Source organism: Euphorbia lathyris, chromosome 1 (genome assembly GCF_963576675.1).
Source record: "Euphorbia lathyris chromosome 1, ddEupLath1.1, whole genome shotgun sequence".
Classification (NCBI taxonomy): Eukaryota; Viridiplantae; Streptophyta; class Magnoliopsida; order Malpighiales; family Euphorbiaceae; genus Euphorbia; species Euphorbia lathyris.
The window spans coordinates 140,079,811-140,096,313 of NC_088910.1; the positions used below are offsets into that span (position 1 = coordinate 140,079,811).

The following is a 16,503-nucleotide window of genomic DNA, read 5'->3' on the forward strand; positions in this document are numbered from 1 at the left end:
AAATTCTGTCTGAAGACGGTGCCCGCATCTACTGGTATGGGGAGCGGATTCATGCCGCTTATGAGCATGGACATCAGGGTCTCGTACTTAACCGCCCCAAGGTTCCCATCCCTGAAAAGGATTTAACTGAGAAGTGGGACAAGCTGGAAGCCGAGGATGCTGATATGGATGAGGTACTCCTCTTAGATTGGAAGAGTTTTCAGGAATCTCCAATTATCGGTGAGATCCCTACCTAGAATGCGGAAGAAGGGGCACCGCAGGACATCTCTCAGCCTGAGCAAGAGGTACCGCCCTCTGAAGCAGTTATTGATTCGAGGGTTGAGGATTCGCTTGAAGTAGATCCAGCCGCTGAGTCTGGGTGGAAGAAGATATTCCTTGGTCATTGTAGATGACTTCTCTCGGTACACATGGGTTATCTTGCTGACCAGCAAGGATGAGACCTTTGAGACATTTTCGAATTTGGTTAGAAAAATTGAAAATGAAAAAGACCTAAAATTAGCTCACATCCGTAGCGATAACGGTGGAGAATTCAAGAACCAAAAGTTTGTTGAATTCTGTGAAGCCAGCGGCATTGACCACAATTTTTCTGCTCCTAGAACACCTCAGCAAAATGGGGTTGTAGAAAGGAAGAACAGAACTCTAGTTGAAATAGCCAGGACAATGCTGGATGAGCATAGGCTTCCAAAGTATTTTTGGGGAGAGGCTGTTAACACAGCATGTTCTATTCTTAATAGGGCTCTAGTTAGACCTATACTCAAGAAAACCCCCTATGAACTTTGGAAAGGACGAAAGCCCAATATTGGATACTTTCGTGCCTTTGGCTGTAGATGTTTTATTTTAAATACCAAAGATAGCTTAGCAAAGTTTGATTCAAAAGCTGATGAGGCTATCTTTTTAGGCTACTCAACAAACAGCAAAGCATACAGAGTTTTTAATAAGCGAACTCAAGTTTTAGAAGAGTCAGTACATGTAGAGTTCGATGAAACTGACCCTGCAGGTAGATACCAGCCGCTGACCGAAGATGAGCCACACTCAGTAACGACCGCTGACCCAGAACCAGCTACTGAGTCATTCACTAAGAGGCTGACCAAGAGTAAGAGTGAACCAAAGATTACTTTTACTGACCCATCTACTTCTGCAGAGATTGTTGAAACACAGACAGCACAAGACACAAATCTACCTAAAGAGATAAGGATCCCAAGAGGGCACTCAGAAAGTGCAATCCTTGATTCTGCTGGGAATACCCTGATGACGAGGAATCAACTCAGGAAGTACCTCAGCAATGTTGCTTTCGTCTCAGTACAAGAATCGAAGAATGTCACTGAAGCTGAGTACGATGAATTCTGGATGATCGCAATGCAAGAGGAGCTCGATCAATTTAGAAGAAACGATGTATGGGAGTTAGTGCCTTATCCAAAGAGTCAAAAGACCATTGGAACAAGATGGGTCTTCAGGAACAAGATGGATGAACAGGGAAACGTAGTCAGGAACAAGGCAAGGCTTGTAGCTCAGGGCTACAGTCAGCAAGAAGGTATTGACTACGGTGAGACCTTTGCCCCAGTGGCAAGGCTAGAGGCAATTAGAATTCTATGTGCATATACATCTTACATGAACTTTAAATTATTCCAAATGGATGTCAAAAGTGCATTTATTAATGGAGTTATAAACGAGGAGGTTTATGTTAATCAACCTCCAGGTTTTGAGGACCCAAAATTCCCAAACCATGTTTATAAACTCAAAAAGGCTTTATACGGCCTCAAACAAGCACCACGTGCTTGGTATGAGAGGCTGACCAGTTTCCTGCTGACTAGAAATTATGTCAGGGGGAAAGCTGATACAACCTTATTCATTAAGAAAGCTGGCCCAAATTTATGTTGATGATATAATATTTGGTGAAACTAACGAATCAATGTGCAAGGAGTTTAGCCAACAAATGCAGACTGAGTTTGAAATATCCATGATGGGAGAACTCAACTTCTTCCTCGGTCTTCAAATTAAACAAGGAAAGAATGGCATCTTCATCAGTCAAGCTAAATATGCCAAGGAGATATTAAAGAAATATGACTTGGAGAATTGTAAGCCAATATCCACTCCTATGAGCACTGACACTGTCCTCTGCGCTGATGAGAATGGTAAGTCGGTAGACAGCAAATTATATCGAGGTATGATAGGCTCTCTACTTTACTTAATAACCAGTAGACCGGACATTCAGTTTTCAGTATGCTACTGTGCTAGATATCAATCTAACCCTAAGGAATCTCATTACATTACTGTAAAAAGAATCCTTAGATATTTGCAAAGCTCAGTAAACGCAGGTTTGTGGTATCCAAATACTCATGATTTCACACTCATCGGATACACTGACGCTGACTATGGACGGGATAAGCTGGAACGAAAAAGCACCTCTGGAGGATGCCACTTCTTAGGAAGCTGTCTTGTATCCTGGTTCAGCAAAAAGCAGGCGTCAGTAGCCTTGTCTACCACTGAAGCTGAGTACATTGCTGCTGGTCATTGTGTTGCTCAAGTCCTATGGATTAAGCAACAGCTTGAAGACTATAGTGTTCAAACAAAGACAATTGAAGTTAAATATGACAACAAAAGTGCAATTGATCTTTCCAAGAATCCAATTCAACACAGCAGAATGAAGCATGTCAGCATCAGACATCACTTCATTAGAGACCATGTACTCAAAGGTGAGATAAAGCTGACCTTTGTCCCAATGGACGAACAGCTTGCGGATATCTTCACGAAGCCACTGGCTCGTGAGCAGTTCAGCATACTGAGAGAAGCTATTGGTATGTTTAATCCTCTTCAGTAAATTCCTGAACTAAATGAATATGCATGCTGAGTGAATTATTATGCTGAATGATTGTCTTTGCTGTGTACTCTTTGAAATTTATTAAACAGCAAATACTGAGTAACCATTGCACACTGAGTAAGTTAGCTTTTTGAACTTAGAAATCAAATCATCCGTAAATATAATCCTGACACTCAGAATATCAAACGCTTGACATTCTAAATACTGAGTGTTAGATCCGTTAGCATAAATACAATAGCACGCGTATAGCCGTAGGATGACGTATTCGCCGTATGTGTCATAAATGCCAGGATCTTTGTCGGTACACAATCCCAAGGCAAAACTGACACATGGATTCGATTAAATCCACACCGCTCATTCCGTCTATAAATTATGGGAATTTCCCCATCTTTTATTCTTTACGCTTAATCAAATTCTAAGGCATAGAAACTGTTTCAAAACTCTTTCTCTCTCAAAATCCTTCCTAAACCTTCCCCATCTTCGATAATGACTAAGGTATCCTACAATATCTCCGGTGCCGGCCACCAAAAGTCCAACTCTGATGAACCTACTGGAAATCCTCCTACGCCGAGCAAAGGAAAAGCTGGCCAAACCTCTGGTCAGGGAAAACCCGTAAAGATCAGGACATACTCCAAGATTTTTGAGAATGTCCGCGAATGGAAAGTTGAGCCCTCAAGATGGGTCTCTGAGAACTTCGTGCAAAATGAACAACCGTTCTGCGAATGGATTGCACAGAATGAATGGACTGGGCTGTTTTCGGTTAGGGATGAAACTTATCCTGACCTGGTAAGGGAGTTTTACCACAACCTCAAAGTTGCAAATGACAACACTAACTACCTGTGCACTGAGGTGAAAGGCAAAACCATCTTCATCAACCCCCTATACTTAGGAAACTTGCTCACATTGAAGACATCAGGAGCAAGGCTGAGGAGATCTGGAGATCAGGATGGCACTGGTTATAGCCATACCTTCTATAAGCCTGAGGGTCACTCAGGAGAAGTCTCAGCATCATCAATGGGTCAGCACCAGAAGATGGCTCATTACCTGCTGACCTATTTTATCTACCCAAAGATCAACTGCACTACATCAGCGACAAATTTCGAGCAATGCTTCATATGGCATATGCTGACGTACACTCCTATCAACATGCTGGTCTTTCTAGTTGCTGGCTTCCTACGCAGCACTGGTATGCTGAGGCTAGGGTCAATCATTACAAGAATCCTCATTGACCATAAGATTGACCTCGAAGGTGAGGAGTCTACTCGAGGATCTGAGATTACTGCTGCCTCACTGAGGGCATTGAAATATGGACAGCCTCTGAAGAAAGGCAAAGTTGCTGCTACTGCTGGCCAAGCTGAGGGAACTGCTGAGCCAAAGAAAGGCAAGAGGACTAAGGCCCCAGCTTCCCGGAAAAGTAAATCTGCTGAGACTACTTCATAAAACGTTGAGTCTCCAGCAAAGAGGCAGAAGTCAGCTGGTAAGTCAGCTGAGAAAAGAAGCAGGCAAAGTGAGCCTAGTACTGAGGAAGCTACTATGCAACCTCAGAAGAAGCAGAAGCCTTCAACATTGACTCCTCTGGATGCCATACCGACCGACTTCATTGTATCGGGTGACTCTCACTTCACCCAGTGTCAAGGTACAATTGCTGAGTCTGAGGAACATGATGTCCAACTAGATGATCACTTCATCTCTCAAGTTGAGGAAGAACTTGATGGTGATAGCACTGAGCAGGAAGAAGAAGAAGAAGCCAGCGATCAGGATGACGCTGAGGATTCTGAGGAAACTGCCAGCGAGCATGAGGCTGAGGATGCCGATACCGGGGTAGCTGCTGGTAATGAGCATAACACTGAGCTAGCTGCTGGAGTTGAGCAAGTACTTGACCAACACATTGTTGATCAAGTTGAAGAGCAGGCTGACCAGACTCATACTGAGCAACAAGAATCCTCTCCTACTCACTCAGGAGAACCTGCTCATACTGCCACTCCACCTCATAGAAGGCGAAAGTTGGTTAAGGCCAGTGAGAAGTTAGTCAGTGAACCTCCTATGCAACCACCGACTCTTCCTGACCTTGTCCTCTCAAAGACAACTAAGGACCCTTCTACTGTCAAACTCACATTTTTCAAACGACAATCCACTTCCACTACCTCCGCGCCATTAGAAAAACAAGCCTCTGTTTCTTCTCAGCGGGAACATGCCGACCCTAATGCTTCTGCCACATCAACCAGTCAGGTTGAACCGTCTACTGTTCATGCTATTTTCTCAAGCATGGTGCTGACTCCACACACTTCTGCCGTCAGCACAGACAGTATCCGTATTACAACTTCTCCCACTCAATTCTCTGCCGATCAATCAACTCTCCCGCAAACACAAGTGCAGATTGAGAATGTTATTCCAGTCACTGAACCGGTTACTCCTTTCACTCCTCTTCCTACCGGTCATACTTATGTACCTGAAGGATCACAAAGCTATCTGAATGCCACTGAGTCCGGCAAAAAGATCATTAACTCAGTGCAAGCCTTAATCAGAGACCTTCAACACCCCACTCCTCCTGCTGCTGGATCTTCAATTCTTGAGACCACCCAGCTTTCCAAGGTCACTCAGCTTCTCAACGAAGTTAAGGGACTCAAGGATCTGCTGAACGTCGTCATATCCTTCCAAGCACAGCAAGCTAAGCAGGATTCAATTGCCAAGCTGGCTGAGATTCAGCTGACAACCGTGCAACACTTGAACTCTCTCCACCAACAAGTCCAGAACTTGTCAGTTGCACATCCTAACTATGCCACTTCATCTGAAGTCAAGATGCTCTTTGCTCAGCTTCATACTGAGCAACTTAAGAGCAACGAGCAAATGGTGTCGTACAGTCAGTGCTCAGTAGAGCAAATTGGTAAGGCTATACGGCTGTTTAATCTAAATAAGCAAGAGATGGATACTGACGCAATGAAGCAGAATGAGATGATGACTCTCACACAACAAACCTTCAACCACATTCGTCATAACAATCTTCAACGTCAGTATTACGACACAGCTCTTTTAAAGACATTTCACCAAGTCTTTGCTGGCCTTACTGAAACTCTTATCTGGCAAGCCAAAGCTCAAGCATACAGTGTCAATATGCTCAGTGCTGCTGATCTTCGAATACCCGAAGAGGTATCAGCTGATGGAGTTGCCATTTTTTATGGCGTAAATGAAAGCGCTGAAAAGCTTAAGGAGCTTTCTCAGGAACTGACTCGAGCTGTCTTAACCGATGCATTCAAGCTCCCTGAAGTTGACAAAATGGGGGATAAAGCGCAAGCAGCTAGAGCTCAGCATGAGCGAAGTCAGTCGTCGCAACACAAGAAAAGAAATAGATAGGCTAGGCTAGCTCAATTCTTAGACTAAGTCAGTTGTAATCTATTTGTCTTATCTATATAAACATTTTGCTGTGTAAACACTGACTTCTATCTAAATATCATATCTACATTTTTCATCGATATTCAAATCCTGAGTTATGATATATGTTACTAAATACTGAGTCATTATGTATCTTCAATTAAATCAGCTATGTTTAACACTTGGAAAATTATTTGACTAAATCAAATGCTGATAACATGTTTGACATTGACCTATGTGTTTGTAAAACATTGTCTGTTAAGAACTCATTGAACAACAAATTACTCAGCGCACTCTATATGACTAAACCTTCCGCTTTATACTAAGTAAATAGAATATGTTGAAATAGCTGACCTATATCTGAAAATTGACCTTAGACTTACTCATTTAAACCTTTAAATGTTTTAAGTAAAACTAAGTCAGTAGCTCAACCCTTACGGGGGAGTTTACTAAATTATACTAGGTCAACTATCATAGGGGAGCTCATACTGAGTTCCTTGCTGAATAGTTTTGCCAATATCAAAATGGGGGAGTTTGTTGAAACACCTTTTCACATAATTTTGATTTGACAAAATTGTTTAAGTATAATTTAAAATACATATTCTAAACACACTAAGTTTAAATGCTTTGATTTATACTACTAATGTGTTTGTTCAATGTTGAGTTAAATTTGTTTATAAGACACAAGAACTAAAAGGCCCAAGCCCAATACGGAAGCCAAGGCCCAAGTCAAACAACTCAGTACAACTCGGCCCGCGTTTTTAAAACGCTGTCGCTTTGGGTAAAACGCAACTCAGCAAAGAGAAGGATCTAGAAGACCTTCGGGAACAACTTCAAGATGAAGTTGCTGAGTAGTCTCGACAAAGCGTATAAGACAGCAGCTGGCATATGAAAACTTCCAGACAAAGTATTTCTACTTTGGGTAAAGTTTGGACGACACAGTATGCTATCTAGTTGAATTTACCATAAAAAGGGAGACAGCCTGCTGAGCTAACCGAGGACAGAAGATACGTGAATCTGATTGGCCGAGAGCTCTGAGCAAGTCAGGATGACAACGACATGTAGCTGTTTCCCTCCAACGGTTATTTCGAAATTCGAAATGACCGATGCCCAGACGTCTCTATAAATAGAGCCATCAGAAGCTTCACTCAAGACAGAACTTGATCAAGCAGTTACGCTGACCAAATTTCTACACAAGTTCTGCAAGCAAGAAGCAAAGCAAATCTTACACTACAATTCATACATTTGTGTAAAAGTCTAGAGTGATTATTTCAATCGTCTAAAGTGTCTTAGCAAATCTTTGTATAGGACAAAACACTTATCATTTCTAGAGATAGAAAGGAGAGGCTGAGTACTCGGTTATAGTACTCAGCAAGAGATTAGGATTGAGTAGAGGTATAGAGGAAGGTAATCTTGTTATACTCAGTTGCTAAGATTGTAAAGGGTTTGAGGCTCTACCTTTAAAGAGCTCAGTAGAGGATTCGAAATCTCGGAACGTGTTCCGGGGACAGGACGTAGGCTTAGAAGAAACCGAACCTGGATAAATCTGCTGAGTAAAGTATTTCTTACCTTTAACTCCTTATATATATTGCTTGCTTAAAATAAACAAAAACTGACCAAGTAAAGCGGTCAAGTTGAGTTGTGCGCGTTAAGCATCTGAGCTCAGGAATAGACTCTAAGTGCTATCTCCTGACTCAAGCTAAGAAACTGACCTAGTCACCAGTTGACTAAGCCAGTATCCTGCTGTTTACTCAGCGCCACTGTTAAAACCTTTTTCCTTAGAAAAAGGTGTCTGCCCTAGTTGGAAAAAGTTTAAATAGTTCCTAACCCCCCCTTGGAACTATACTTGCAACCTTACAAGGGACCAACAAAAGAAACCACTACTCTAGGTATGTGAAGTTCCTTAAGGAGTTGCTTCAGAACAAACACAAACTGGAAAGAATTACAACTTTGCAGCTGAAGTGAGATTGCTCATCCATTCTCTAGAGAAAGTCTTCATTACCGACTAAGCTGAAAGATCCGGGGAGTTTTTTTATCCTATATACCACTGGTAATTTAAATATAATGCAATGTGCTTCCTTGGATCCAACATAAATATTATGCCATATAACGTTTATAAAAAAGCTAGGCCTAAGGGAGCCAGCTCCCACTAGAGTGTCCCTCTAGTTAGGCGACAGATCAATTGGGTACCATAGAGTTATAGCGGAAGACATTCTCGTCAAAGTGGATAAATTCATATTTCCAGTCGACTTCATTACCATGGATATTGAAAAAGATTTTCATGTACCTATATTGCTTAGTAGACCATTTTTTGCTATTGGAAAAGCACTTATAGATGGACATAACTGTAGTACTTTTTTATGCTAAAATAGTACGTGCGCTTTTAGATGTTAGTAAAAAAAATTAGTAATGCAGTAAAAATTGGAGGAAATTTTTTACATATCTCATTAAGTTGATGACATATCTCATTATGTAGTTTTTTTAATTATTATTGATGAACCTTGAATGTATTGTGAGCTTATATATGCATAGGATATCCTTGACTTTAGGACACTATCGTACCGAATATTTTTTTCGCCGTCTATGATATGAGAAGACTTTCACAGCATGGACAAAGAAGATAAATCTTGTTTGTGTCAAAGAACCAATTGAATTAAAAATTTAAGTTGATAGTTAAAGCCCAAAAATAATTCTTATTATTATCTCTGCCCGTTTGAACATTTTCTGTTTCTTCTCCTTTTTGTTGATATTACACTTCATAAATCCACCTATCCTAAATTTTACTTACCTGATGAGAAATTTAATATCATATTTTTGGAAATTTTTTGTAGTAATGTTTCAAGGACGACCAATAGTAGTTCTCCTACCGGGGTTCAAGTTCACGTACTAAAGGATCAACAACGAGTAATCATTACTTATCTTATATCTCTTCTTATCTTGGTTTCTAATTTTGTAAAAAAATATCACATACATCTACTCAATGAAATTACAAGGGTGTATTTTTATACTTTTCTGTATTGAAATAAAAAAAAATGAGAAATATAATGTAGTGTAAGAAGTAATATTTTTTATCTTAAATATATTTTCTGGTTACTTTCTTAAATATTTTTTAATGTTTTGTATCAGGTTGTGATTGATAATGGACTTGTTGAAGTCACTTTTGCTTCTCCTGGTGGTGATGTCATTGGAATTAAGTACAACAAAATCGATAATGTACTTGAAATAAAACATGAAGAAGATGATAGAGGGTACATATTTAAACATATTTAATTTAGTACTATGTAAACGATAATGTTGATTCAATTTTTATTTTTTTAGAATTTGTTTACATATATCAATAACTAATTAGATAAATCACATTTTATATGTTTTTCTTTGAAATATAATTCTAACTACATTACACAATATTTTTTTATGTGCAGATATTGGGATGTGGTTTGGAGTACACCTGGAGGGTCTGACATATTTGACAAGTAATTTAACCCATATGACATATAAATTATTTAATTATTATTTTCATGATAGATAAATTGATTATGTCTGATGAAATTGTAATTAAATTATTCTTTCCTTAAGGGTACAAACCACTGATTTTAAAATCATAAAGGAAGATGAGCAACAGGTAGAGATTTCATTCTCCAAAAAATGGGATCCAAAGGATAAATCCGCGGTTCCTCTAAATGTAGACAAGAGGTCAGTTTTACTAAAATAATTAATGTATATTTTGTAATACTATGATTAAGGCACAAATTAATGATATTAATGAAATTTCAATTGATGCAGGTATATAGTGAGGTGTGGAAGTTCAGGTTTGTATATGTATACAATATTGGAACGTTTAAAAGGATGGCCTGATGTTGACATTGATCAAATTAGAGTTGTGTTTAAGCTCCAAAAAGAGAAGTAATTATGGAAAATCGTATTAAATTACCTAAATTAATTTGTAAATATTTAGGTATGCATTAAGATAATAAAAAAATGCAATTATGTACAGGTTTCACTTCATGGCGGTGTCAGATGATAAGCAACGGATGATGCCGATGCCGGAAGACCGTACCACCGGTCAGCCACTTGCATATCCTGAAGCTGTTCTCTTGACTAATCCAATCGATCCAAAATTCAAAGGAGAGGTAATACTATTAAAATATTAACTTCTAGCTACTTATAAAAATGGTAAAACTTAATATATGTTATTAGAATTAGTGGTTTTTTAGTTTAATATAATGAATATATATTGTGATAATATTGCAGGTAGATGACAAGTACCAATATTCACTAGAGAACCAGCATAACCAAGTGCATGGGTGGATATCAAATGATCCACCCGTTGGCTTCTGGATGATTTCTCCCTCCCACGAATTCCATGCTGGTGGGCCTGTCAGACAAGACCTTACCTCCCATTGTGGCCCCATTTGCATGAACGTTCGTAACTTCTATATCCATTCATTCATGCGTCAAACCTATAATTTAATGTCTGGTAGCTAATTTTATCGGGGTTCCATGTGAATGAGATACATTAGTAATATAATTAAAATGCAGATGTTTACAAGCATCCATTATGTCGGGAAGGACTTTAATACATCATACCGAAATGGAGAAGCATGGAAGAAAGTTATGGGTCCTGTTTTCGTATATCTTAATTCTATTTCCCCAACGAACGATCCTCTCGCGCATTGGAACGATGCTAAAGCACAGGTATCTGTCAATACACTACACATTCGTTGTAAATAACAACAACAACAAAGCCTTAGTCCCGAAATGATTCGGGGTCGGCTAACATGAACCATATATTTTGGTTCATGTCATAAGATGTGGCTAAGTTTTACGCTTGCCGCCACAAACCTACGGCAACCCTCCTCATTCGGTATAAATATCATTATAAAAACATTATCTTACTTTTTTTTGTATATATAGATGTTAAAAGAAGAGAAAAGTTGGCCATACGATTTTATTCAATCTCGAGATTTTCCTTCCTCTAACCAAAGAGGGACTGTTATGGGTCAGCTAACAGTTGGAGATAAATATGCGAGTGAGAAGTCACCGGTGTATGCTGATTGTGCCTATGTCGGACTAGCTACACCCGGTTTTCCTGGCTCTTGGCAATTCGAAGCTAAGGTATATAATCTTGTGAGTGATTATAATAAAATATATTCTTTGGCTTAAGCTTTTGGTGAAATTATTTACATAATTGGGTTATCAATGTTGTTTTAGGGCTACCAATTTTGGACTCGATCTGATAGTAAAGGTAATTTCGTGATTAAAAATGTTCGACCTGGGACCTATAGTTTGTACGCTTGGGTTCCTGGTGTAATTGGAGATTTCAAGCATAATTGTGATATCACCGTTACACCAGGAAATACAACAACATTAGGTTCACTTGTATATGTTCCTCCAAGAGCATTGGAATTCCTGACCGTTCTGCTGCTGAATTCTATGTGCCTGACACCAGCCCAACACTGATGAACAAACTATATACTAATCATCCAACAGACAAGTAATTGATTACGACTCGTCTACTAAAATTATTTGCCATAATAACATTGTTTAATTACTAATCCTTTTGTTGAACAGATATAGGCAGTACGGATTATGGGAAAGATATACTGATTTATATCCAAAAAATGATCTTGTTTATAATGTTGGTGTCTGTAATTACACTAAAGATTGGTTCTTCGCCCATGTTATAAGGTATATTAATTAATTGTTTCACTTGTTCATATCCTTGGATTAAACTCCATGTTAGCACATATATTACTCTTTAGTAGCATTTTTGCTTTTCGTGTCCATGTTTATGTCCATTTTCGTTTGGAGGACACATTGTGAAGGTTATATTTTAGAAATAATGTTTATTTGTCCGTTCAACATAGATTAAACTTTCTTAGGGCTGGTTCTAATTATATATATGTTTGTTGGTTCATTTCTAGGAAAAAAGGAAAAGATACATATGAACCAACGACATGGCAGATCGTATTTCCACTTCAAGTTGTTCAACAGACTGGGAATTACACTCTTCAGTTGGCCTTGGCATCAGCTGCCATGTCTGAAATTCAAGTATATAATATTTTATTTCAAAGCCAATTAGGATTTTAAATTTCTTTTTATAATAATAAATGTAACAGCGCATTGTTAGCGGTACTAACAGAAATATTGTGTTTGTTTTGTTTACTGATTAGGTTCGATTCAACAACCAGAATGCTGTAAAGCCTCTTTTTACGACGGGATTGATAGGGAAAGATAATGCAATAGCAAGACATGGAATTCATGGGATGTATTGGTTGTATAGCATAAATGTGCCGTGTAATAATCTTGTTGTAGGAAGTAATACTATCTTTCTAAGTCAAACCAGAGATAATGGCCCCTTGTACGGTGTCATGTATGACTATATTCGTCTCCAAGCCCCTACACAACCTTGAAAATCTCTTCTATATGTTAATTATTATAAACATAATTTTATCGATGTAAATTGTTTATATTCTTTTTAATAGAGAAATTATACTATTGATTCTCTTCCTTTACCATATTACTTTCTAGTATGGCTATCAAAAGCTAAAGATAGGCTGGTCGTAACTTGTGCATCTGTTGAAACTAGAAGATCATAATTTGATTCTCCTTAGTCATCGATGGTTTTTTTATTACTACAAGAAATTTGATATTTTATGACGCACATAAATTGTCATGAAATAATATTATTTCGTCATGAAATAATATTTTTTCCTCATGGTATGAGCATGGTATTATATATATATCACGATTTTTTTTTCTTTTGTCATTGACAATTTACTTTTATATGACGAACAAGAACATGTGTCACTATATTGATTTGTATTAGTGACGCTTATTTTATCACTATTATTATAATATTTTGTCACATTAAACTTTATTTCGTCATGAATACTAAACATTTAAATGACACCATTCATCATTTGTCATCTAATCAAAGAGAAAAGTTGGCCATACGATTTTATTAAATCTCCAGATTTTCCTTCCTCTAATCAAAGAGGGACTGTTATGGGTCAGCTAACAGTTGGAGATAAATATGCGAGTGAGAAGTCACCGGTGTATGCTGATTGTGCTTATGTCGGATTAGCTGCACCCAGTTTTCCTGGCTCTTCGCAATTCGAAGCTAAGGTATATAATCTTGTGAGTGATTATAATAAAATATATTCTTTAGCTTAAGCTTTTGGTGAAATTATTTACATAATTGGGTTACCAATGTTGTTTTAGGGTTACCAATTTTGGACTCGAGTTGATAGTAATGGCAATTTCTTGATTAAAAATGTTCGACCTGGGACCTACAGTTTGTACGCTTGGGTTCCTGTTGTAATTGGAGATTTCAAGCATAACTGTGATATCACCATTACACCAGGAAAAACAACAGCATTAGGTTCACTTGTATATGTTCCTCCAAGAAATGGTCCAACTTTGTGGAGCATTGGAATTCCTGACCGTTCTGCTGCTGAATTCTATGTGCCTGACACCAGCCCAACACTGATGAACAAACTATATACTAATCATCCAACAGACAAGTAATTGATTACGTCTCGTCAACTAAAATTATTTGCCATAATAACACTGTTTAATTACTAATCCTTTTGTTGAACAGATATAGGCAGTACGGATTATGGGAAAGATATACTGATTTATATCCAAAAAATGATCTTGTTTATAATGTTGGTGTCTGTAATTACACTAAAGATTGGTTCTTCGCCCTTGTTATAAGGTATATTAATTAATTATTTCACTTGTTCATATCCTTGGATTAAACTCCATGTTAGCACATATATTACTCTTTAGTAGCATTTTTGCTTTTCGTTTCCATGTTTATGTCCATTTTTGTATGAAGGACACATTGTGAAGGTTATGTTTTAGAAATAATGTTTATTTGTCCGTTCAACATAGATTAAACTTTCTTTGGGCTGGTTCTAATTATATATATGTGTGTTGGTTCATTTCTAGGAAAAAAGGAAAAGATACATATGAACCAACGACATGGCAGATCGTATTTCCACTTCAAGTTGTTCAACAGACTGGGAATTCCACTCTTCAGTTGGCCTTAGCATCAGCTGCCATGTCTGAAATTCAAGTATATAATATTTTATTTCAAAGCCAATTAGGATTTTAAATTTCTTTTTATAATAATAAATGTAACAACGCATTGTTAGCGGTACTAACAGAAATATTGTGTTTGTTTTGTTTACTGATTAGGTTCGATTCAACAACCAGAATGCTGTAAAGCCTCTTTTTACGACGGGATTGATAGGGAAAGATAATGCAATAGCAAGACATGGAATTCATGGGATGTATTGGTTGTATAGCATAAATGTGCCTTGTAATAATCTTGTTGTAGGAAGTAATACTATCTTTCTAACTCAAACCAGAGATAATGGCCCCTTGTACGATGTCATGTATGACTATATTCGTCTCGAAGCCCCTACACAACCTTGACAATCTCTTCTATATGTTAATTATTATAAATATAATTTTATCAATGTGAATTGTTTATATTCTTTTCAATAGAGAAATTATACTATTGATTCTCTTCCTTTACCATATTAGTTTCTAGTGTGGCTATCAAAAGCTAAAGGTAGGCTAGTCGTAACTTGTGCATCTGTTGAACTAGAAGATCATAATTTGTTTCTCTTTAGTCATCAATGGGTTTTTTTTATCACACAAAGAAATTTGATATTTTATCACGCACACAAATTGTCATGAAAACATGTTTTTTCATCATAATATATAATAGCTGACGAAAATTGATCGTCACAGTTATTGTCACGGCAGGAGCGTGTTATTATGTATATATGACGAACAAGAACATGTGTCATATGACGAACAAGAACATGTGTCACTACATTGATTTGTATTAGTGACGCTTATTTTGTCACTATTATTATAATATTTTGTCACATTAAACTTTATTTCGTCATGAATACTAAACATTTAAATGACACCATTCATCATTTGTCATCTAAATATATAGTTGAAGTGACGAATTTCAATACAATATCAAAATTATAGAATTTTATTGACATTGTATCTAGCGTCCTTTTTTGTCACTTCAGTTTTAATATCGTCATAGAAAGTATATATTTAACTGACAAATTTATATTTCGTCCTAAAAAAATACAGTTAATGTGGCGAATATCTATATAAGACTGAAATTGAAAAATTTAAATGACGTTATATTTGTCATAATTTTTGACACATTAAAATCTAATTTGTCACTTAAGAGTATTAATTAGGGACAATCATATTGTCATTAAATGTACACTTTTATTGACGACAGCAAACGTCTGAAGATCATCTTATAATAAACAAAATACTCACTGTCATTGTTAGCGATATTTTTTAGTAACAAAAATATTTCCTTTACAACCTTGACTTGTGCGGGAAAAATGCGGGCGTGCCAGAGAATTAGGTTCTCAACCTGCATTTAAGAAAATGGTTTTTATAGATATGCGCATGTGTCTAATGGATAACTGACTAATAATCAAACAATTATACGGGAAAATCAAGGATTGTGAAAATGTTTCCCTGGGTTCCTAGTTGTCGTCAACACAACTTTAACTAGAATTGTACCAATAGTTTTCAGTAATTAAAAATGTAAGAATGATAAGAAAACACAAGAATTTTGGAAATTTTTCTTTATATTTACTTTAAAATAAGAGTTTCGGGTTACAATAAACCGAATAGCAATAATTACAGCCAAGACAAATAGCAAATTTAATATCCACAATATCAAAAGCAATAAATATGATTGTAATTGAAATTGAAATGAACAATTGAAATGAATTAACCGAAGCGGTGAGCCGTCGCGTCGAAGCGTCGTGTTGAAACATTTTGTTTGTCTGAGGTCGTTATCCCGAGATCGATGCTTGACTTGATTAAGATGCGTGTTTAGTGGTGCCAATTGATTGGGCTTGAATATTTGGAAATTGGGATTGTTGTGATAAGATTGATGTTTTGACTAGGAAATTGAGTTTTTGGATGTGAATCTGAGTAGGAAAACGAATCGGGTTTGTGTTTGGTCGAAAAAGAGCAAATTATACCGAATCAGGGACCGAGAGGGATGATTTTAGTGGCTAAGATTAGATGAAAAAAAGGGGCTGTTGTAAATTGATGTTCAAATTGATGAACAAAAGCTTGAGATTATAGCAATTGTAGCTATAATTGATGATAAGAATCAAGGATTAATGATCGGAATTGGCCCGGAAGCTTGAGAATTGTATTTAGGAATGAAATTGGACCGAATTGGGACCGAATTTGGCTAGAAAGATATGAATAGACTGAATATATCTGATAATTGGATTGATATG

General features: G+C 37.2%; 1 protein-coding gene across 1 annotated transcript; it reads left to right on the top strand.

Moving 5' to 3' along the window:
* The first annotated feature begins 3,964 nt into the window (after positions 1-3,964).
* Positions 3,965-14,632, top strand: LOC136219761 (uncharacterized). Its single transcript, XM_066007289.1, has 15 exons — positions 3,965-4,199; positions 4,275-5,829; positions 9,019-9,091; positions 9,314-9,435; positions 9,610-9,660; positions 9,764-9,880; positions 9,971-10,090; positions 10,182-10,317; positions 10,439-10,609; positions 10,727-10,882; positions 11,102-11,302; positions 13,412-13,713; positions 13,791-13,907; positions 14,144-14,270; positions 14,393-14,632. The coding sequence occupies exons 1-15, from the start codon at positions 3,965-3,967 to the stop codon at positions 14,630-14,632; spliced, it is 3,723 nt and encodes a 1,240-aa protein (XP_065863361.1).
* The last annotated feature ends 1,871 nt before the right edge of the window (positions 14,633-16,503 follow it).